Here is a 20,287-nt window from a genome sequence, read left to right as displayed (position 1 = left end):
GGTCACATATATTTTTTTTTATATTCTTTCCGAAATATTTCGGGATCCCGAAATTGAATAAATCCAATTTCTAGTTGCTTTCTCACTATTTGTAAATATGTAGTCCCGAAGATAAAAATAAATGTATATTTTTCAATGTTCTTTCCGAAATATTTCGGGATCACGAAATTGAATAAGTCCTATTATTATATTTGAAAGGAAATCCCGAATATTTTTGGCATTACAGAATGCAAATATATCAATTAAATAAGTGTTTAGTGAATATTAGAAGGCTCAAAAGAAGTCCCTCAAGTTTTCGGGATCCCAAGATTGTTATTTTTAAACAGACGAATATCGAAACTTTCGAAATATCTTGATATAAAGAATATATTTAAATACATTAAACAAATATAAACAAAAAATCACAAAAGTTTACGGGATCCCGAGATTGTGTTTTATGATTGTCTTCTATAACTTCTGCTCAACTAACGAGCTCATCAAATGTAATAAATTTGATAAAGAGTTCGATAAACATCATTTACGCTTTGCATTTTTCTTCACACACAATTTCGCGCGTTACTATTGTTGGTGGTTAGGGTGGCGCGTTGGCCTTGAGCGCACGCCTAACTACAAAATATCAAAAAACTGCCACACCACAGGCAACGCGCCCAACTAACTCCACCATTAAGCACACTTTCCAAGAGCGCTTCGTGCGCCGCGGCGCTTTCGTGACTCTGCTGTTTTTATCGCACATTCTCATCTTTCGTTTTGGTTACTTTGCACAAATTCATGCTTTATTTTTCATTGGAAATTAATTAATTTCTCGACAACACAGGAGTCACACGCAAGCGCTCTCTTGCCGCCATGTAATTGCGCTTTTCAAGCCATTTATTTAATTTGAAGTTAAAAACGAACTAAAAAATATAAACATATGTAACACCCTGTTTTTATGTACGCTACGCTTAACTATCTTTACAGGAAGCCTATGATGATTGCCTGTGCGCGCTGGAGCTCGGCTATCCGGAAGAGTATAACGCGTTGATCAAACTACGCCAAGCCGCTTGTGCCTTAAAGTTGCGTAACTTTGCGCTCTGCGAACTGCATGTGCACGAGCTGCTGCACATGGATCTCTCCGAGGCGTTTGAGGCGCGCACACACGAGCTTTGGCACGAATGCGAGGTGCTGAAATCGGAAAAGGTCGATATGGGCGTGCAAACGGACGACGATCATTATGTGGCAGCGGCCGCCATGGCGCCACAACACATACTACACGGGAGCAACAGCAATCGACTGAAGGTGTACGAAGTGTAAGTGTTTAGTTGATTACTTATGTATCTACAATACTTTTAAACTAATATTACTTTTCTTATCCCTGTAAACAACTACCTTGACGCCTGTACAGCGCCTGGTCGGACACGTCGAACGCGATTACAACGACACGTCGCGCCTACTTGCGCGCCACCACAGACATTGTGCGCCACATGCCGATCTTCAGCGAGGAGGCCGCCATCTTTGTGTCCAGCGGTCAGGCGCGCATCTGCGACAATTGCGCCATCACACAGTTCATACCATTTCCATGCGACTACTGTTCGAATCGCACATCCGTTTATTGTTCGCGTAAATGTCGCGCTCAACACTCATCCATACACGTGCTCGAATGCTTCGCCCACCAGATTGAGCTGTTCGAAGAATTCGGCGATGCGTTCGCCAAACCGCGTCTACTGCAGCTCGCCTTTCGCATGCTCATCACCGGCTTGCCGCAGGTGATGCCGCATTGTCGCAAACGACCGACGGTAAACAAAATGTGGAACGCCTTCAATGGCATACTCACCGAACGCACGGACATACCATATTCGGCGCTGTTGCGCCTCGAAGCGCACCTCGATAAAATCGACGCCGAGACAACCGTTTCACTCGCCATTGCCGCACACATACTAGCCATCTATTTGGCTGAGTGCACGGACTTTTTCGAGCACCTCGATCTCATGATGCCCGCCACAACGAAGCTGACGCGCAGCGAATGGATTCTGCTCTCGGCCGCGCTGCTGTTGCGTCACATCGGCCAGCTGAGGCACAAACATCTCACGCACTGCCCGTCCTTTGTGTTGCCCGCAGATCCGCACATATTGTCGCCGCTGCACGAATTCAGCCTCTGGTCGGCGGTAAAACACATACGACAGGGTCAATTGCATTTGCTGGCCGGCGATGTGGCGTGCGTCGCCTACGCCGTCTATCCGCAAACGTTGAGCCTGTGTCGGCAGTCGTGCGCCGGTCAAGTGTATCGTAAACACTCGGGGCGTCAGGTGACCGCTTATGCCACATGTGACATTCTGTTGGGCGCTTGCATTGGCAATTGTTTCGTTTACGCTGGTGATTATCGACAATCGTTGTACGAGACACGGAGGCAGGACCTCAAGGCGCGCGGCATCGACTGCAAGTGCGACAAGTGCTTTCGTCCATATCCGGATGAGGATTTTGTAAGTGTGCAACTTAAGCGTTGTTGTTTATACAACATTATGACACTCGCTCGAGACAACAACAACAAATGCACATAATTCATATGTCAACTTACACATGTGAACACACACACACAAACACCCATATATGCCACATTGTAGTACCACTGTATTATACTAATTTTTTGATTGTTGTTGTTGTTGTTGTTATTCTTAAATGTTTACGTTCTTCAGCCAAAGTAGTGGCATAAGTGTGCATAGCCTGTACATACATACATACAAGCAGACATGTATGTGTAAATATGTATGCGTTGTTGTTGTTTTTTGTTTCTGTGTTTGTATGTGCGTATGCAATAGTAGCGATTATAGTTAATTCCACTTTCCACTGCCTCATTGCCTCAATGTGGGTGTGTTTGCTCTTGATGTTGTTATTGAATTCTTTGTTCTTCGTGTTTTCATTCGTTTTGTTGTTTGTGTTTAATACTCAGTGGCTGTGTGCATTTGTTTGCCTAGTCTACTTCACTATACTATATATGTATATATGTATGTGTGCGTATGTTTGCCTAGTTTCTTCCGTGTTTTTGGATTCTTTCCTTACATATATACATACTTATATATAGCCATACTTATAGAGATGTGTGCTAGTGTTCATAATGTTTACATGGTTTTAGGCGCTTAACGGCATTCAAGCCTCGATTGTACATAACACGCAGTTGTTTTTGTAAATTATACATTTTTTTATCTAATTTGTGGTTGTTCTAAACCGTCTAATGAGGTTCGAAATTTATATAATTTTTTTCCCCCAAAAAAAATATTTTTTTAAAAAACAAAATTTTTTTAAATTTATTTTAAAAGAAAGAGAGCGGAAAATACTTCACCTACCCTAAATTAAAAGTAAAAGAAGTAAAACCTTTAACTTCATCTGCACCGAACCTACTACTACGAGCAAAAAATAGTAAGACTTTGTTCATAATTTTAAAAATCTTAATTTATTCTTCGAAATCTATGTCGTCCCCTCAAAGCAATCTGCCTTGGCCCCAAAAAAACTTGTGCCAACGTTTTTTCTAATTCTCTAAACAGTTGTTAAAGTCGATTTCCGGAATAGCGCTTAGCGATTCAGGTTTAATGTCTTCAATTGACTCAAAACTGTTTCCCCGCAGCGGTCGTTTGAGTTTCCTGAATAGCCAGAAGTCACACGGAGCTAAATCAGGCGAATACGGTAGTTACGGCACGATATTGGTTGAAAATTATACGGTACATTATCATGGTGCAATGACCAAGAGTTATCGGCCCATAATTCCGGCCACTTTTTACGAATAGTTTTGCGCAAACGACGCATAACACCAAATAGTATTCCTTGTTGACAGCTTGGCCGATCGGAAGGAATTTGAAGTGCACCACACCTATCGAAGAAAACTTGTCAACATAACCTTGATTTTTGACCTGCTTCGGCTTCGGCTCACCTTTGCAACGGTATTCGGCCGATTGATCGTATAGGGAGTCGTAAGCATAGATTCAAGCCTCATCGTCAGTAATTATACGTTTCATGAAATTATGGTTCGGTCGGAAAGCATTGTTTCACAGACGTTAACGCGACGCTGTTTTTCGAAAAAAATTAGTGATTTTGGAACCAATCGTGCTTTCACTTTTCTTAGGTCTAAATGATCTTTCAAAATGGTTTTCACTGATCCTTCCGATATTCCAACGATGCCCGTAAGATCTCTGACTCTCAATCGCCGATTTTCAAGCTCCAATTCCTTTATTTTACTCGCTGACAACCCAGAAAAAAAGTATTTTAAATAATAGGTTGTGGCACGTAATTTAAATTAAAAGGTCATACTATTACTTGCCCACAGAAAAGTCCTTTATCAATATCTTTAGTTTGTTTAGAGGCTGTAAAATACTGATCTGAAAAATTTGTTTAGGAATTGTAGCATTGCTTTGAACAATAATCCATACCAAATTTCCAAACAATGTCATACAAAAAAGTTTTCCATACAAGGACTCTTTATAGGGTCTCCGACGTTAACAACTGAGTGTTACAAACTCCATGACAAACTTGATATTTCCTGTTCAGATTATAAACAACAAAACGCGTTAAGTCAACAACATGATCTCTGGAAGTTAAGTAACGGAGTGGTCTTTTTGTTTGTTTCCTTGCCTGAAAAATCCAATGAAAGAGGATCCAAGCAGCATGCACCTCGGCTCTCATGGCTATTTCGGAGAATGCCTAACGTGACGCCTTCAATGCTTAGAAATCGCGCTGGCAGCACTGTATCGACGCAGAAGAAGCCTAATTTGAAAGTTATTGAGGAATTGTAACGATTGGTTCAATAAATTTCTTTAAATTGACTCAGTCCTATTACTTTCCGGACAAATCCTGTAGGCGATACGGACACATAAGCAGCAAAATCCCATAATCTTCTGTTTATGTTAATAGATTTACTGGCTTTCAGTTTAAGATAATAATTTAGGATACTAATAGGAACATAAAAGAAGCTTCTTTCACTTTAGCTTGCTTTCAACCGGATGTTTTTTGGCTACCCAGAAGATACTTGGTCTAAGACCGGAAGTCGTGAGTTGCTTGAACCATATGTAAAACAATCGTTTCTGGGCACTTCCAGTGAATGGCGCTCAGAGAACTTTCCTCACTTGCGCGAACTTCTACACATGACTCTATTCTCCTCCAAAAACCTAGATATTTAACGCTGCCTTGCGAGTAATGTCTAGATTTAGGCTGCTTCAGTTAGGGTAAAACTCAAAGATCCTACCAGAAATCACTAATCTATGAAACGATTTTGTACACTGCGGCAATGCAGTTTATGGAATGACTAGTACCTCAGACATCCTATGCGTCAAAACTCTTATGAACATTCGAATGTGGAAAAGTGAAGTGCGTGACCGGTGTGACGATCAATGGCACTCGACCTCTCTAGACGCTGTTTCGGCTCAAATTTTGACTCAGTTATCTAAGCGTATATGGAACTGGTTTCTTGAAAAGCCATGTTACAAGTAAAAATCAATAAAGCGTCCTGCATGCGTAGGCTAAGGAAGATCTTTCCGAAAAAAATTGTTTAACTGCTGGTGATAGATAAAACTGAATAATTTTTTCGACTGTTAAGCAATATCAAGCGAAAGACTGATCAAAAATTAGATTTCATAACACATTGAGAGAAGTTAAAACAAGTTAAAGTTTATGTGGCAGGCTTTTTATAGTGGGAACGGTGTAGAAAGACACTGGAATATGTAAATTTCACTGAATTAGAAAGCTGTACTCGTATGTATCAAGAACTAACTGCTGCATGAGACATATCAAGATACTTTCTAAACACACATTTTATTTTTTTTTTTTTGCAATATGCAGAATTTCTTCTTCAGTTTCTGTGCTGCGTTTTGTCATTTGTCTGTGTCACGTTTCTGACTTTTTCTAGCGTTTCAATTACGAATTGACTGTCACTGTCACTTGTCTGTCATTGTCACTCGCCTGTCTGCTACACGAAATCATAAGAAATTTTTTTTAGACAAAAGGAAATGTCACTTACAGTTAAACATTTTTTCAACATAAAAAAAAAATTGTTTTCAACATTTTTTCAACTTGAAAAAATATTTTTGCTAATTGTTTTCAAGATTTTTTTTTTAACTCAAAACACTCGCACATGTCCTTTGCTTTAACACACGTCACTTCGTTTGCCACACTGACTTGCTTGTCTTTTGCACTGCATACTTCAAAGTGAAAATTTCAATTAAAAAAACAACAACAACACTTGCACCAAAATATTTTCGCCTCTTCCTTACTTCACCTACTCAACACACATACAAACATACTAACGCCCACAAGTATTCCTACAACTGTATTATGAAAGAATTGTTATGAAATTTTGAAAGATCGAAAAAAACAACAACAAAAAATTTTGCAGCATAAATTTCATCGCTATCGCTGTGATAATCCCAAATGCATGCAAATATTCACACCGAACGCCAGCGATTTGAAATACACGCGCAACTTGCGCTGGTGGCGCAGTCCATATTACACACACCCGAACAACGAGGGCGCCGATCTGTTGGTGTGCAGCGCCTGCGACGAAACGCAAAAGCTGGAGTGGTTTTGGACCTTCAATGCGGCACTGAGCGACTGCGATTCGGTCGAGATGCGCTGTAAGTTGTACGCGGCCGTTGAGCGAGCCGACACGCAACTCGTTGAAATGAACGAGTGCAAAATCGCTTTGGCGCGCCAACTAGTCGAGCAGTGCTTGTTGATGCATCGAGGTACGTTGTACATATACATCAGTTAACAGTAAATACTAGCAATAGTCATATCGATATTACATAACACACAGACACACACACCTACAGGGCATTAATATAACAAATTAACATTATCATTAAATGAATATGTTCATTACTGGTAAATATGTATCAACTTCATATATACATATACATACATATATATAAATACAGACATACAAACACTTTCGTACGAATATTATTTTTAAGTACTGTAATCATTGTAGCAATCAATTTAGTAGGTCTAAAAGCTAGTCGAATGTCTTTAATTAGTTTTAGGAAGTGGTTTTATGCATTACGTAATTAGTTTATATACATATATATGTAAATACATATATGTTGAGTACATAGCATAGTATGTAGAAATTTTCAAGTGCGCAAATTCTTCAAAAAAGTAAAAACCAAAATTTCGGCAAAGATTTGCGCAAAATGTTGAATATGCTAGACTTATAAAACAAAATTTTTGTTTTTTTGTATACAATTTTTTCCTTATAAAATAAAAGAGAGATTATAAAATAAAATATAATAAAATACACATATGTAAAAACATACAAAATTTTGTAAAATTATTAATTAAATAAAAAAATAAAAGTTGCCATAAACTAATAATTAAAACAATTAGAAACGTATGAAACCAAATAAAAGACACTAATAACAAAATTTCAATACAATTTACCCAGAAAATATTTTTAGGTTTTTTTAATCAAAATTTTAGTTTAAAAAACGTTAAATATCATTAAAGTTAATTTGTCATTAAATAAATACCATATATGGATGTCTTATTTTTTATATAATAAAATATAAAATATTTTTTTTTTTTGAAATTTTCGGTTATAATTTTTTCATTAAAAAAATTTTATTTTGATATGATTGATTGATATGATTTTATTCAACTTTTTTTCATATTTTTTTCAACAAAATTGTATTTATATAAAAAAGTTAATACATTTTTCTAATTAAAAGAAAAATTCAAACTTTTTGATATAATTTATTTTCTCATAAAAAAATTTTAATTTTTTATACAAATCACTTTATTTAATTTTATTCAATACAATTTTATTTAAATAAAAAAAAAAAATTTGTTTTCAAAAAATTGTACAACACTTTATTTTTCATTACAAAATTTTTTAAAGCAGTATTTTATTAAAACTTTTTAAGCTTTGTTATCACAATTTTAATTAAGAACTTAGCTTAACTTAAATTTCATTGAAAATTAACTTTTCATTAAATATATATTAAAAAAAAATTATTTAAAAATTATTAAAAAATTTTTTTTTTTTCAAAAATTTGTATATCAATAAGTTCATTAAAAAGTTTTTTTTTTTATTTTTTAAACATTTTTTTTAAATTTTTTTTTTATTAAATTTTTCTATTTGAAATAAAATGAAATATTTTTATACTCTTGCAACCAGCTGGTGCAGAGCATTATACTAGTTTTGTTCATCTAACGGTTGTACGCTTCACCTAAAACTAATCGCGATAGATATATGGTTATATATAAATGATGAGGGTGACGAGAAAAGTTAAAATCCAGTTGACACTGTCTGTCCGTCCGTCGGTGCAAGCTGTAACTTGAGTAAAAATTGAGATATCTCGATGAAAATTGGTATGTGGGCTCCTTTGTACAAAACGAGTCCGTAGATGAACGTAATAGGACTAGTGCCACCCTCACAAAACGTCATTAACCGTAAACCTATAAAGCACTAAATTGAGATATAAAACTGTAATTTGGCACAGAGGATCGCAGATCACAGGGGCCCCGTGGTCAAAAAATTTTGAAAAAGTGGGAATGGACGAATTCTACGTGGACCTCTGTACCTACGTTTGCCTTTTGATCGAAAATATCGAGATATGAATTGAAATTTAGACAGAATCCTTTCCTGACAATAATAGTTCAAGGTATAAAAATGGGTTAAATTGGATCAATACTTCCCTGAGCCTCTATACACCTAATATAAAGATTTTCGAACTTCAGGTGACTTTGTAACGGCCAATATTTGAGTTATCTCAGTGAAAATTACACAACTAGTTTTACTCAGAACGGTAAATCTTTGTGCCTAAAATAGGTATAATTGGACTAAAATTTGACCTAGCTCCCATGTAACTATTACTAGGATTTTCGGCTGACTTTACTCTATGATTGTATTTTCAGTATGTGATATGTTAATATTATATATCGGGTGATGTTTTAAGAGCTTGATAACTTTTTTAAAAAAAAAAACGCATAAAATTTGCAAAATCTCATCGGTTCTTTATTTGAAACGTTAGATTGGTTCATGACATTTACTTTTTGAAGATAATTTCATTTAAATGTTGACTCATGTGGTTTCAACAAGATGGCGCTACATGCCACACAGCTCGCGATTCTATGGCCATTTTGAGGGAAAACTTCGGAGAACAATTCATCTCAAGAAATGGACCCGTAAGTTGGCCACCAAGATCATGCGATTTAACGCCTTTAGACTATTTTTTGTGGGGCTACGTCAAGTCTAAAGTCTACAGAAATAAGCCAGCAACTATTCCAGCTTTGGAAGACAAATTCCGGCCGAAATGCTCGAAAAAGTTGCCCAAAATTGGACTTTCCGAATGGACCACCTAAGACGCAGCCGCGGTCAACATTTAAATGAAATTATCTTCAAAAAGTAAATGTCATGAACCAATCTAACGTTTCAAATAAAGAACCGATGAGATTTTGCAAATTTTATGCGTTTTTTTTTTAAAAAAGTTATCAAGCTCTTAAAAAAATCACCCGATAGTATTGAGAAAAATAGATAACATCTGGTCGATACTACTCCACCTGCCATACTACATATGTACTATATAATGATTTTGGTTTTTTTTACAAACCTTATGTGTCTATGAGTATAGGAGTTATATCTTGTATATGTATATATAAAATTGCTTGGATTTCGATCCTCAGGTTGACGTTTCAAGCCATAAAGTATTTCTCTGTCTTTGCTTCTTGCAAGTTTCAAGAGTATAAAATTTTCGGATGCACTCGAACTTAGCACTTTCTTACTTATTATAATATAACAACTTTTTTTCAACAAAATGTTATTTGAATAAAATAGTATTTTTTTCCAAAAAATGGTATATCAATTTATTTTTCATTAAAAAGTTTTAAGAACAACATTATTTTAAACATTTCGTTCAATTTTTTTTATAATATTTTTATATTTAAAATAGAACAAATAATGTGTTTCCATAATTTTTTTTAATAATATTATTTAGTGATATGGATCTTTCACAAACCAAAACAAAAAAACAATAAACAACAAATTTTAAACTAAAAATATTTTCTAAACATATTATTTTTATAATTTCTTATGATATGTTTTCTCAAGAAATGAATGCAATTATCAAACAATTTTTTTCTTTAAGAAGGTAGAATAAACTAAATAAAATTTTAGTTTAAAAAATGTAGTAAGAAAGTTGTATATTATAGATAATATATCCCATAATTATTACGATGCCTCGAATTATAGAAAAAAAAAAAAATAGTTTTTGTTGTAATAAATCATTGAAATTTTTAGAACAAAAACAGATATTATAAATAAATATATCATAGGAACCTTTCCTTTGCATGAGCTCAGTCCTTAAGGGGTTATATTCAGTTAGTAGGCGAATTTTTCAGAATATTTTCTACGAAAACTTTTAAATTTATTATTTATTATGTTGTTTTTTAAGTGTATTTTAAGACTTAGTGTTAGTAAGTGCGGTGACCACTAAAAAAATACTTATTAGTGAGAAAAAATCTTCGATTAATTACTAAAAATATATTTTAGAAGCTCGTCTTCTACGCCGATTGAAGGAGATGAACCGATGTACTTAGTAATTACTTGGTGTAAACGCAATAAGCGTCATCAAAAGAAAAATTTCCCAATAACGTGCGACAAAGGATTCTGTGTGTGAAAGCAGATTTAGATTTTAGATTACACGTGTTAATCTCCACAACTTGCTGATCCAATATTCATCTCTATGGCTCGCTACGAAACAGGATTTACTATTTATTATTCCTTTTCTTCGAGATCGAAAATCAGTGACTAGGCCGTAAGATAACACGTTCACCAAACTTGGTTTTCAATAAATCGATTGTGACATTCGCTTGTGGCGCCGTCCTGTTGCTTAAGTCCACATCATCCAATTCGGGCCAAAAATATTCGGTTATCATTGAGCGGTAGCGATTCCCATTCATAGTAACGTGCCGGTCATGATCATCACGGAAGAAGTACGGCCCAATGAATCGCACCAAAATGTAATGTTTTCGGGTTGCAATGGTGACTCTTGGAGTACGTGTGGATTGCTGCCTGATCAATAACACATATTTTGCTTATTGACGAAGCCATTCAGCCAGAAATGAGCCTGATCGCTGAAGATGATTTTTCGATTTAAATCCGGATAATTTTCAAGTTGTTGCTTAGGACAATTCGCGAACATACGACGATTCTAGTGGTCAAGCGGCTTCTGTTCTTGCGTCAATTTGATCTTGTAAGGATGGAGGCTAAGATATTTTGGCAAAATTCGCTAAAACGATAACACAGTGATGTTAAACACTTGAGAACGACGTGTGAGAGACTGATTTGGGTCTTCATCAATTGATGCGCTAGCAGCAGTAATATTCTCGACACTAGAGGCACTTCTTTATCTCACTGACACGGGAACATTTTGTACTGCGCCTGTAGACTCAAATTTTTCCACTAGACGCTCAACTGTTGATCTGACAGGACGATTATGTTGACCATAAATTGCACGTAGCGCTCTTAAAGTTGAGGCCACTGACTCCGAATTTCGGTGGTAAATTTTAATAATTTCGACTCGTAATTGGATCGTATATCCTTCTATGTTAAAATGGCAAACCTTACTGAAGAGAAATGTCCGAAGAGCGGGAAAAAATATGGCGTCGTTTGCTGTCCCTATCGGTCTACTTTTGTGGCATTCCTATTTAGAAATCCCGCGATTTTACAAGGTCTGGTTGTTACACACCTCGTGGTAAACTTGATATTCTTGATGCAGAATGGTAAATTGTTGAAGTAAATATCACGAAATTCGGAAGATTTTGCTAGAGTAGATTATGTGATAAGCACATTATTAGAATAATGCATTGAACTTTCAGCTTGCTCTAGAAACACTGAAAACTTAATAATAAGACTCAAAAGGTAAACTTTTATGGAGTAAAATTAAGCACTTAACACAACCCAAACACAGTAACATAAAAGAAAAGCAATAAACGAATCACATAATTATATAAATTCTCTTTAAAACCGAATTGTATGTATGTATATTTTCAGAACTTTACTAATGAAAACCACATATTTTCTTCTCTCTCTTTTTCTCACATTTACAAAATTCATAACTGGGCACGAACTTAACCAACTAATTTAAACTAAATTCTATACAACTCTTGCTGCTCTCTCTTGAAAACGTAATTTTTACCGCACTCGTACCTGAACTATTGCTCTCGCTAATAACGCGCTGCCAAAAACGACTTACACTCAACACGACACGCTATCTCACTAACAAACAAACCGAAATACTCGGCAACAGAGGGGCACAAACCGCTCGACGATTGGGAATTCAATAAGCTGGGCTCGATTATGCGCAACGCTCTCAATATTGTAGCTGCACAATGTGGTGTCTTTAGCATAGAATATATACAACATATGTCCTATTTTTGGGACATCATGGCGCTTAGCAATTACAAATGTGGCGATAAGGAACTGATGCAGATGTTGCAAGCGCTCGAATACATACCGGATGAGTATAAAGAGATCTTCATCAACTATTATGATGACTTCATAACACCGAAATTCGCGGAGGAAACCTATACCAGCCTCATGGATACGCAAGTCTAGTGGAATTCATCACAGCAAACAAAAAAAGTATAGAACTTCAGAAAGCAAAAAACCCAAAAAAGAGAAACCCAAACTAAGAAAACTAAGAAAATTAAGCAATTACACAAAAGTAAAAGAGCAAGAAACCACTTTCAAAAACATGTTCATGGACTAAACTCAAAACAAAAACTAAGAAACTATATATCTTTAAGAAATTTAAGAGCAATGTTGTAATTTAAACTCAAAGCTCGTTACCCGGTACTCGAGCGCAAAACAAGAGCAGACACCCACAGGCCACACAAAAATACTTGAATACAATGAAAGAACAGTGAGACACAACCTTGTAGGTAGCATCATGAAGAAAGAAACTAAAACAAAAAAAAAAGTTAATGTACTTTTTTCGCTCTTACTTTCCATACTCAATTTTTTTTTTTCTTTCTCATAAAGTCGTCTCTACGCGGAAATACTCTTTAGAAAAATAAAATACTAATAAGCTTAACTAAAATTACTCATAAAATGAAACAAAAAATATGTTAGGTAAAACACTAAAATACACTAAGGTTATTGAGTGACGTAGATTGTTGCGAGCATAAATGAGGGATTACTATATATAAAATGGACCTGAAATGCTAAAGAGCTGAGAAAAAACAGCAGAGGAGTGCATAGAATAGCAAATATAAATTGTAAATACACGAGTGGAATATTGGGATTGGTTTTAGTTGGTGCTTAGGTGAGATTTGACATTTATGTGTTGCATACTTTTCGGCGTTAACCATGAAAGTGCAAAAATTTCGACGCATAGTGCAGGTGAAACTATTTTGACATCGTTTTATGACGGATATTGGTCAAAAACATAAATTTTGCATAAAGCAACGTTTCCAAAACGAAATCCCGAAATTTATTACAAAAAATTTTTTCGGGATTTTACAAATTTTCAGCCACAACCAAATTTTCTCAAATTTATTCGCATTCATTTTTTTAATAAAACGTAATTTTCGTAACGGGATCCCGAAATTTATTAAAAATATTTTTTCGGGAATCTATAAATTTTCAGGTCCTACAAAAATTTTCATAATTTGAGTGATGTCAAAGTTATTCGGGATCCCGAAATTATTTTTCGGGATTCTACAAATTTGAAATTTTTGCAACGAGAACATAAATTTTTTTTACCTTTTTCTATAACGGTTTGTTGATCAAAAGCACTAATTTTGCAATAAGGCAACGTTTTCAAAACGGGATCCCGAAATTTATTAAAAATATTTTTTCGGGATTCTAAAAATTTTTAGGTCCTACACAAATTTTCATAGTTTGAGTTATTCGGGATCCCGAATTAAATATAATTTTAGAAATTTTTGCAATAACTAAATTTAGAACATAAATTTATAAAAATTTGTTTTCCAAATGGGATCCCGAAATAAATTTTCGGGATTTTAGAAATTTTTCAGTTTTTGCAACAAATAATAAAAATTATTAGGCCTTGTAGCAATACTTATTGAATATACAATTTTAAATTACGGAATCCCGAAATTAGTTTTCGGGATTTAATGGACTTTTCAATTTTTGCAACAAGTAATAAATATTATTAGCTCATGTAGCAATACTTATTAAATATATAATTTTAAATTACGGAATCCCGAAATTAATTTTTAAATTTTTTGGTAAAGCAAGATTCGGTAGTCAATTTTTAGGATTTTATAAATTGTTGATTTATCTAGTACAAGTTTTAGTGCTGAGCCTGTAGCCAATTTAGATATTTCTGCCAACGCCAACTAAATCCAAAGATTTTCAAAATTCCTCCAGTGAATTTTTCGAACACACAAATCTAGAAATACATATATACAAAGATATGAACCGTTATACATGTAGTTAAGTCAAAACCTAAACGAATAGAACGCCATATAAATTATGTACTCAAGGTGCAAGATCCAATTCGATTCATACTCATAATGAATTTTCAAATACTCGTACTCGTAAACATACTTCTCACTTACTCGTTGTACAATAAACTATTTAAAGAAATAAACTAGTTATAGTATAAATAATTAAAGACAAAAGAGAAACTTTAGGAAATACATAAACTAAAACTGAAAACTATCAAAACTGTTGAAAAAAATGTGCAATATTACGAAAATAATATTAGAAGCAGAAAAAGCAGCAAATTCAAGGCGCGAAAAAGAGGCAAAAGTATTGTGCTCTAAATATATACCCACATATGTATATGCAAAGCGCCTAAAAGTAGACCTGCAAAAAATTCTCTCTTAACTGTGCGGTAAAGGCTAGCGCAATGACGTTGTTTAAGAAAGCATATAGTAGAAGAGCCTCAAACTAAAAGACATTTTCGGCATAAACACATACATATAAAGTTGAAAACTACTAAAAATTTCAACGAACACAAGCCCGCGAGCACAATTCGATTTACGTTGCTGGAGTTAACTAAACGAAAATATTTTAGCCCAAGAAATGAAAAAAATGCTATTAAAAGTCTGCTGCTTATTGCTCCTAAAGGTATGCTTATTTAAAATCGAATGAAATAATTAGACAAAAAATAGATGTGGTGGAAATAATTCGAAGAGAAATTTGCGTTGTGAAAATTTTAATTAAAATTATAAAAATAAAAATATTAGCGTCAGGGCGGGTTAGATCATTGGAGTGAGCAAAATATTTAAGAAAATAGTTTTAATGATTTGTTTGGACAGAAGTGTGAGATTGTTAAGTTTTAGTAAAATAGCAGTAAATTATTGGGGGGTGTTCTAAAAAGGTATCGGCTGTTAATAATGTAAATAATATAAAATAATTTTTAAAAAATTGTATTAGGGGTAATTCTGAAATTAAAGTTATTAAAATTTTTTGTACTATAATTTCGAAATTGAATTCTGGAAAACACAAAAAAGTTAAGCTCGAAATTTTGGGATAGCAACATTTTTTTATTATATTTTCAAAAATCGATTTCGAAAATTTTGAAGAAAGTAAATCCCAAAATTCGATACTGATATTTTTTAAATTATATTTTCGAAAATAAGTTTCGAAAATTTTGAGGAAGGTAAATCCCAAAATTCGATACTTATATTTTTTCAATTACATTTTTGAAAATAAATCCCGAAAAATCCGGGAAAATTTAATACCGAAATTTCGGGATTTCACAAAATTATATCATAATTAGCCTTGGTATCACATAATTAAAGTCTAAAAAAATAAAACTAAACAAAAAAGTCATAGTTAGTTACACGGGGTCCCGAAATTTTTCGGTATCTACTTTGAAAGGTAAAACCCGAATTTCGGTATTGCAAAAATGTTTACAATATGCTTTGAATTAGATATTAAATTTCTAAAATATATTTTTTTATTAAATTTAATTGGGACCCCGAAAATTTGTGACATCTAATTCGAAATATTTAAAAATTTCAAGGGAAAAAGTTAAAAACGGCATACTTTTGAATATAATTCAGGTGAAATTTACTGATGTTTTTCAATTATATTTTCGAAAATAAATCCCGAAAAAGCCGAAAAAAATTAATCCCGAAATTGCGGGATTTCAAAAAAATTTACCATAATTAGACTTTGTAACACATATTTAAAGTCTAAAAAACTAAAAGGTCATAATGAGTATCACGGGATCCCGAAAATTTGCAATATCTACATAATATGAAACATTTAAAAAATTCATGGAAAAAGGTAAAAAATTTGAATATAATTAGGGTAGAATTCTAGATTCAGAGATACCGATATTTTTTCAATTATATTTTCGAAAACAGACCCCAAAAATCCGAAAAAAGTCCCGATATTTCGGAATTTCAGAAAATTTTACCCTCATTAGGCTTTGTATCATAAAAAGGTCATAGTATATCTTTTCGAAAATGTATTATTTTCGAAATTTGAATATATCTTATAATTATGCGAATGTTATACCACCCTGTGCCGAATAATTTCTACATATCTATTTTTGCTTCCTACAACTCTTATTTTATTCGAAAATAAGATTGAAAATGCGAAAATCGAGTTTTTAAATAGAAATTCGAATTCGAGTAAATTTTTTTCGAATTGAATTACAGAATATAGCTCCTTTATTGAGAGATACTGAAGTTTTTCGAAAGTGAATCCCGAAAATTCGGGAAAAGTGAGTCCCGAAATTTCTGGATTTCAGAAAATTTGACAATATACAAAATTTTTATTACGTGATAACTGCTAAAAATATAAATAAACAAAGGTACATAAACATACTTTTAGTTTTACGGGATGCCGAAAAAAATGATCTAATATGCAACAAATAATAAATGAGAATAAAGTTAAAAGTTACAAAAGCTTTGAACGTAATTCGGATCGTATTCCGAAATGTGATATTGGCATTTTTATTTTATTTTCGAAAATAAATCAAGAAAAATTAAAAAAAAGTAATTTTTGAAGTTTCGGAATTTCAGAAAATTTTCAATACTTAAAACCTGTGTATAATATATTGAATTTCTAAAATAAATATAACTAACAGAAAAGTAGTTTTTTTTTTTATTTTAATGGAAAATTTGAGATAACTGATTTAAAAATTTTGAAAAATTAAAAAACTGATTCTGAAATTTTTATTATATTTTTGAAAGTGAAACCCGAAAAATTAGTAAAGAGTTAAACCCAAAATTTCGGGATTTCTGAAAATGTTCCAGAAAAACTTAAATTTCTATTGTATTTTCGAAAACGAATCCCGAAAAATTCGAAAAGATTTAATTCCGAAATTTCGGGATTTCTGAAAATTTTACTATAGTATTTTATTTAATTAAAAAAAAATTTGTGTTAAAAAAACGGCATCACGATTTGCGGGGTTGCGATACTAAATTTGGAACATTTATAAAATTTAAAGAAAAGCACGTGATTTTTGAGCATAATTCGAGTCTTGATTCGTAACAAGCTTTTTCCAATATTTTATTCCGTTAAAGATAATACAATAAAGTAACTGAAAGTGAAGAATTAGACTGCTGGATAAACATTTATAAATTTACTGGATCCCGAAACTTTGGGACTCCATATTCTGCTTAACTAATTTTTAACTTTAAAGATAGTTAAAAGTAATAAAAATTTATAGATATTCATAAAAACGCTTACATTTTTACGGAATTCCGAAATTTCGGGACAGCTTGTTTTTTCTGACCAACTATTATCTCAAATACATAAAAATAAAATAAAAATACTACAATGAAGGCTTACACTTTTACGGCTTGGTTTATTTCATTTTTGTTAAAAACATTATAGTTCAACAAATTTTGTTAAAAATAGTAATTATTGCTTAAATTTTATTGCTCATTCCTCAAACACATTGGATCTGCCCGTCTGAATAGAATAAATTATTTCTAATATAGAATAGAAACGAAAAGAAATAAAAGTAAACAAATTATTTTAGCTTCCGAGAAGCCTGCGAACATATTATGAGCACATCATTTTAAATTAAATTAAATTAATTGTAAATTACAAAAAAAAATGTTAAAAGTATTTTAATTAATATTATGAATATCTAAATTGTACACAAACATACATACATATGTTTAATGGAAATTTCTGGTTGAACTCGTCACTAGTACTTTATTGAATAGCATATCAAAAATTAGTTACATAACTACAAACATAAACACAAGCGTCTTATGTGTGTTCAGACTAAGCGATCATACTTTGTTGGTATAAAAAAATTGCTACTATGTTCGCTTAATAGAGCACTGATGACAGCAAAAATATTATTTAATTATACTTTATTATTAAGTGTGTAAGAAAAAAATATTTAATAAGCTAAACTCACGTACATTCCCTGACATTTGAATTTCAGATTCGTACTGTACTTTGTATTTAAGCTAGCAAATTTTATAGTGAATTTTTAAATGTAATTTTTTTGTTGAAAATCATGCATAACTGTACTTAAAATTGTTGAATATTTTTAGTAATTTATATAACCCACTCAACTGTAGTACCTTGCGGGCCTAACCTTGTAGGTGACTGATTTGACAGAAGCCTACGCATAACCCCAACCTGAGTTTTCATACACCTACACTACCATACTACCTAACGTAGTACTCATATTCATATTTAACCACGTACCTAAGGAAGTGTTGATCCTAATACATTTATAATTGTACAATACTTTTTTTGAGAGAATTGCAGAGCGTTTAGTTAAAATTTGTGTAAAGCTTTAGGAATCCTTTTTAAAGATTCAGAGTGATAATTTAAGATTCAAAGTGATAAACTTTAATTTTTACGTATAAGTGAAATTTCTATCATTTACCAAACAGGATCTTTTTTATGATACCGAAAAATGTTCATAATCCCGAAAAATAATATAAAATAATATTCAACAATTATTTAAACTCTGCACTTATGTATGTATGTATGTACATATAAACACATAATTTTTTTTTTTTGCATGAATGTCTTATACATAACTTACGAAAGGGAATCCCGAAAAATTTTAGAACTCCGAAAAATATTTTCTGAACTTTAATATTAATTTATTTCATGAAAATAAAATTTTTTTATTTAGAAACGAAATCCCGAAAGGGTTTTCATAATCCCGAAAAAATTTTAGTACTCCGAAAAATAGTTTCGGAACTTTATTGTTAATTCATTTTATGAAATTAAAAATTTTATTAGTTAAGAAACAAAAACAAAATATTATTATTTAAGAAACAAAATCCCGAAATGTTTTTCTAAATCTGAAAAAAAATTTCAACCCCAAAAATAGTTTTGGAACTTTATTGTTAATTTATTTTATGAAATTAAAAATTTTATTATTTAAGAAAAGAAATCATGAAATTAATTGTATAATCCAGAAAAAAATTTACAATACCGAAAAACAGTTTCGATACTTTATTGTTAATTAATTTGATGACCAATTACTGAACTTTTATTTAATTTTCGGGATCCCGAATTTTCGGGACTAGGACAGACAAATTTGTTTTCACTTTAAACAAATTTCCATTGCTTTTAAAGTCACTAAAGATATTGTTAAATTTTACATTATTATATTCTCGAGGCCACGATTTTTTGGGATTACATGCATTTTTTTATTTATTTATTTACATTTTTTTTTTGAATGATATTTGTTAAATTTTATATTTTTATCTTTTCGGGATGCCGAATTTATTTTTCATATTTTGATCAATTTCTCAATGTTAGTTATAACTACAACATGCTTTGTTGAACTCTTACTTTATTTTTTCGGAATCCCGAAATTTCGGGACTAGGAAATTTATCTACAAACTATTATTTAAATGCTTATAATGCGTTCACTGAACTTTTATATATTTTTCGGGATCCCAAAAATTCGGGACTAATTTCTTTTCTTAAGAAAAAAAAAATTAAGTATTATAAACCTTGTAACAAAACTGACTTAACTTTTAGTTTATTTTTTCGGGATCACGAAGTTTCGGTACTTGGAAATTTATCTCCAAAATAATATTTGTACATATGTTTATAACGGCTTACTGAAGTTTTATTTATTTTCCGAGATCCCGAAATTTCGATACTAGGAAATTTATCTACAACGCGTTTAATGAACTTTTATATATTTTTCGGGATGCCGAAAATTCGGGACTAATTTCTTTTCTTTAGAAAAAAAAAATTAAGTAGGTATTATAAACCTTGTAACAATACTGACTTAACTTTTAATTTATTTTTGCGGGATCCCGAAGTTTCGATACTAGAAAATTTATCTCCAAAATAATATTTGTATGTTTATAACGGGCTTACTGAATTTTTATTTATTTCCCGGGA

The 20,287-nt window shown here is 32.5% G+C and overlaps 1 protein-coding gene across 1 annotated transcript in view; it reads left to right on the top strand.

The window, feature by feature from the left end:
- The window catches only part of LOC126754250 (uncharacterized), a 34,377-nt gene extending 20,878 nt beyond the window's left edge, over positions 1-13,499 (top strand). The window contains exons 3-6 of the mRNA XM_050466255.1: positions 958-1,286; positions 1,382-2,456; positions 6,353-6,701; positions 12,264-13,499. Coding sequence (XP_050322212.1) covers positions 958-1,286; positions 1,382-2,456; positions 6,353-6,701; positions 12,264-12,571 — 2,061 coding nt within the window. The 3' untranslated portion in view covers positions 12,572-13,499. The remainder of the gene's footprint in view (positions 1-957; positions 1,287-1,381; positions 2,457-6,352; positions 6,702-12,263) is intronic.
- Positions 13,500-20,287: the final 6,788 nt, after the last annotated feature.

This window comes from Bactrocera neohumeralis, chromosome 3 (genome assembly GCF_024586455.1).
Source record: "Bactrocera neohumeralis isolate Rockhampton chromosome 3, APGP_CSIRO_Bneo_wtdbg2-racon-allhic-juicebox.fasta_v2, whole genome shotgun sequence".
Lineage (NCBI taxonomy): Eukaryota > Metazoa > Arthropoda > Insecta > Diptera > Tephritidae > Bactrocera > Bactrocera neohumeralis.
The sequence above is the reverse complement of the archived record's forward strand: the minus strand, read 5'-3'. Positions and strand labels throughout refer to the sequence as shown.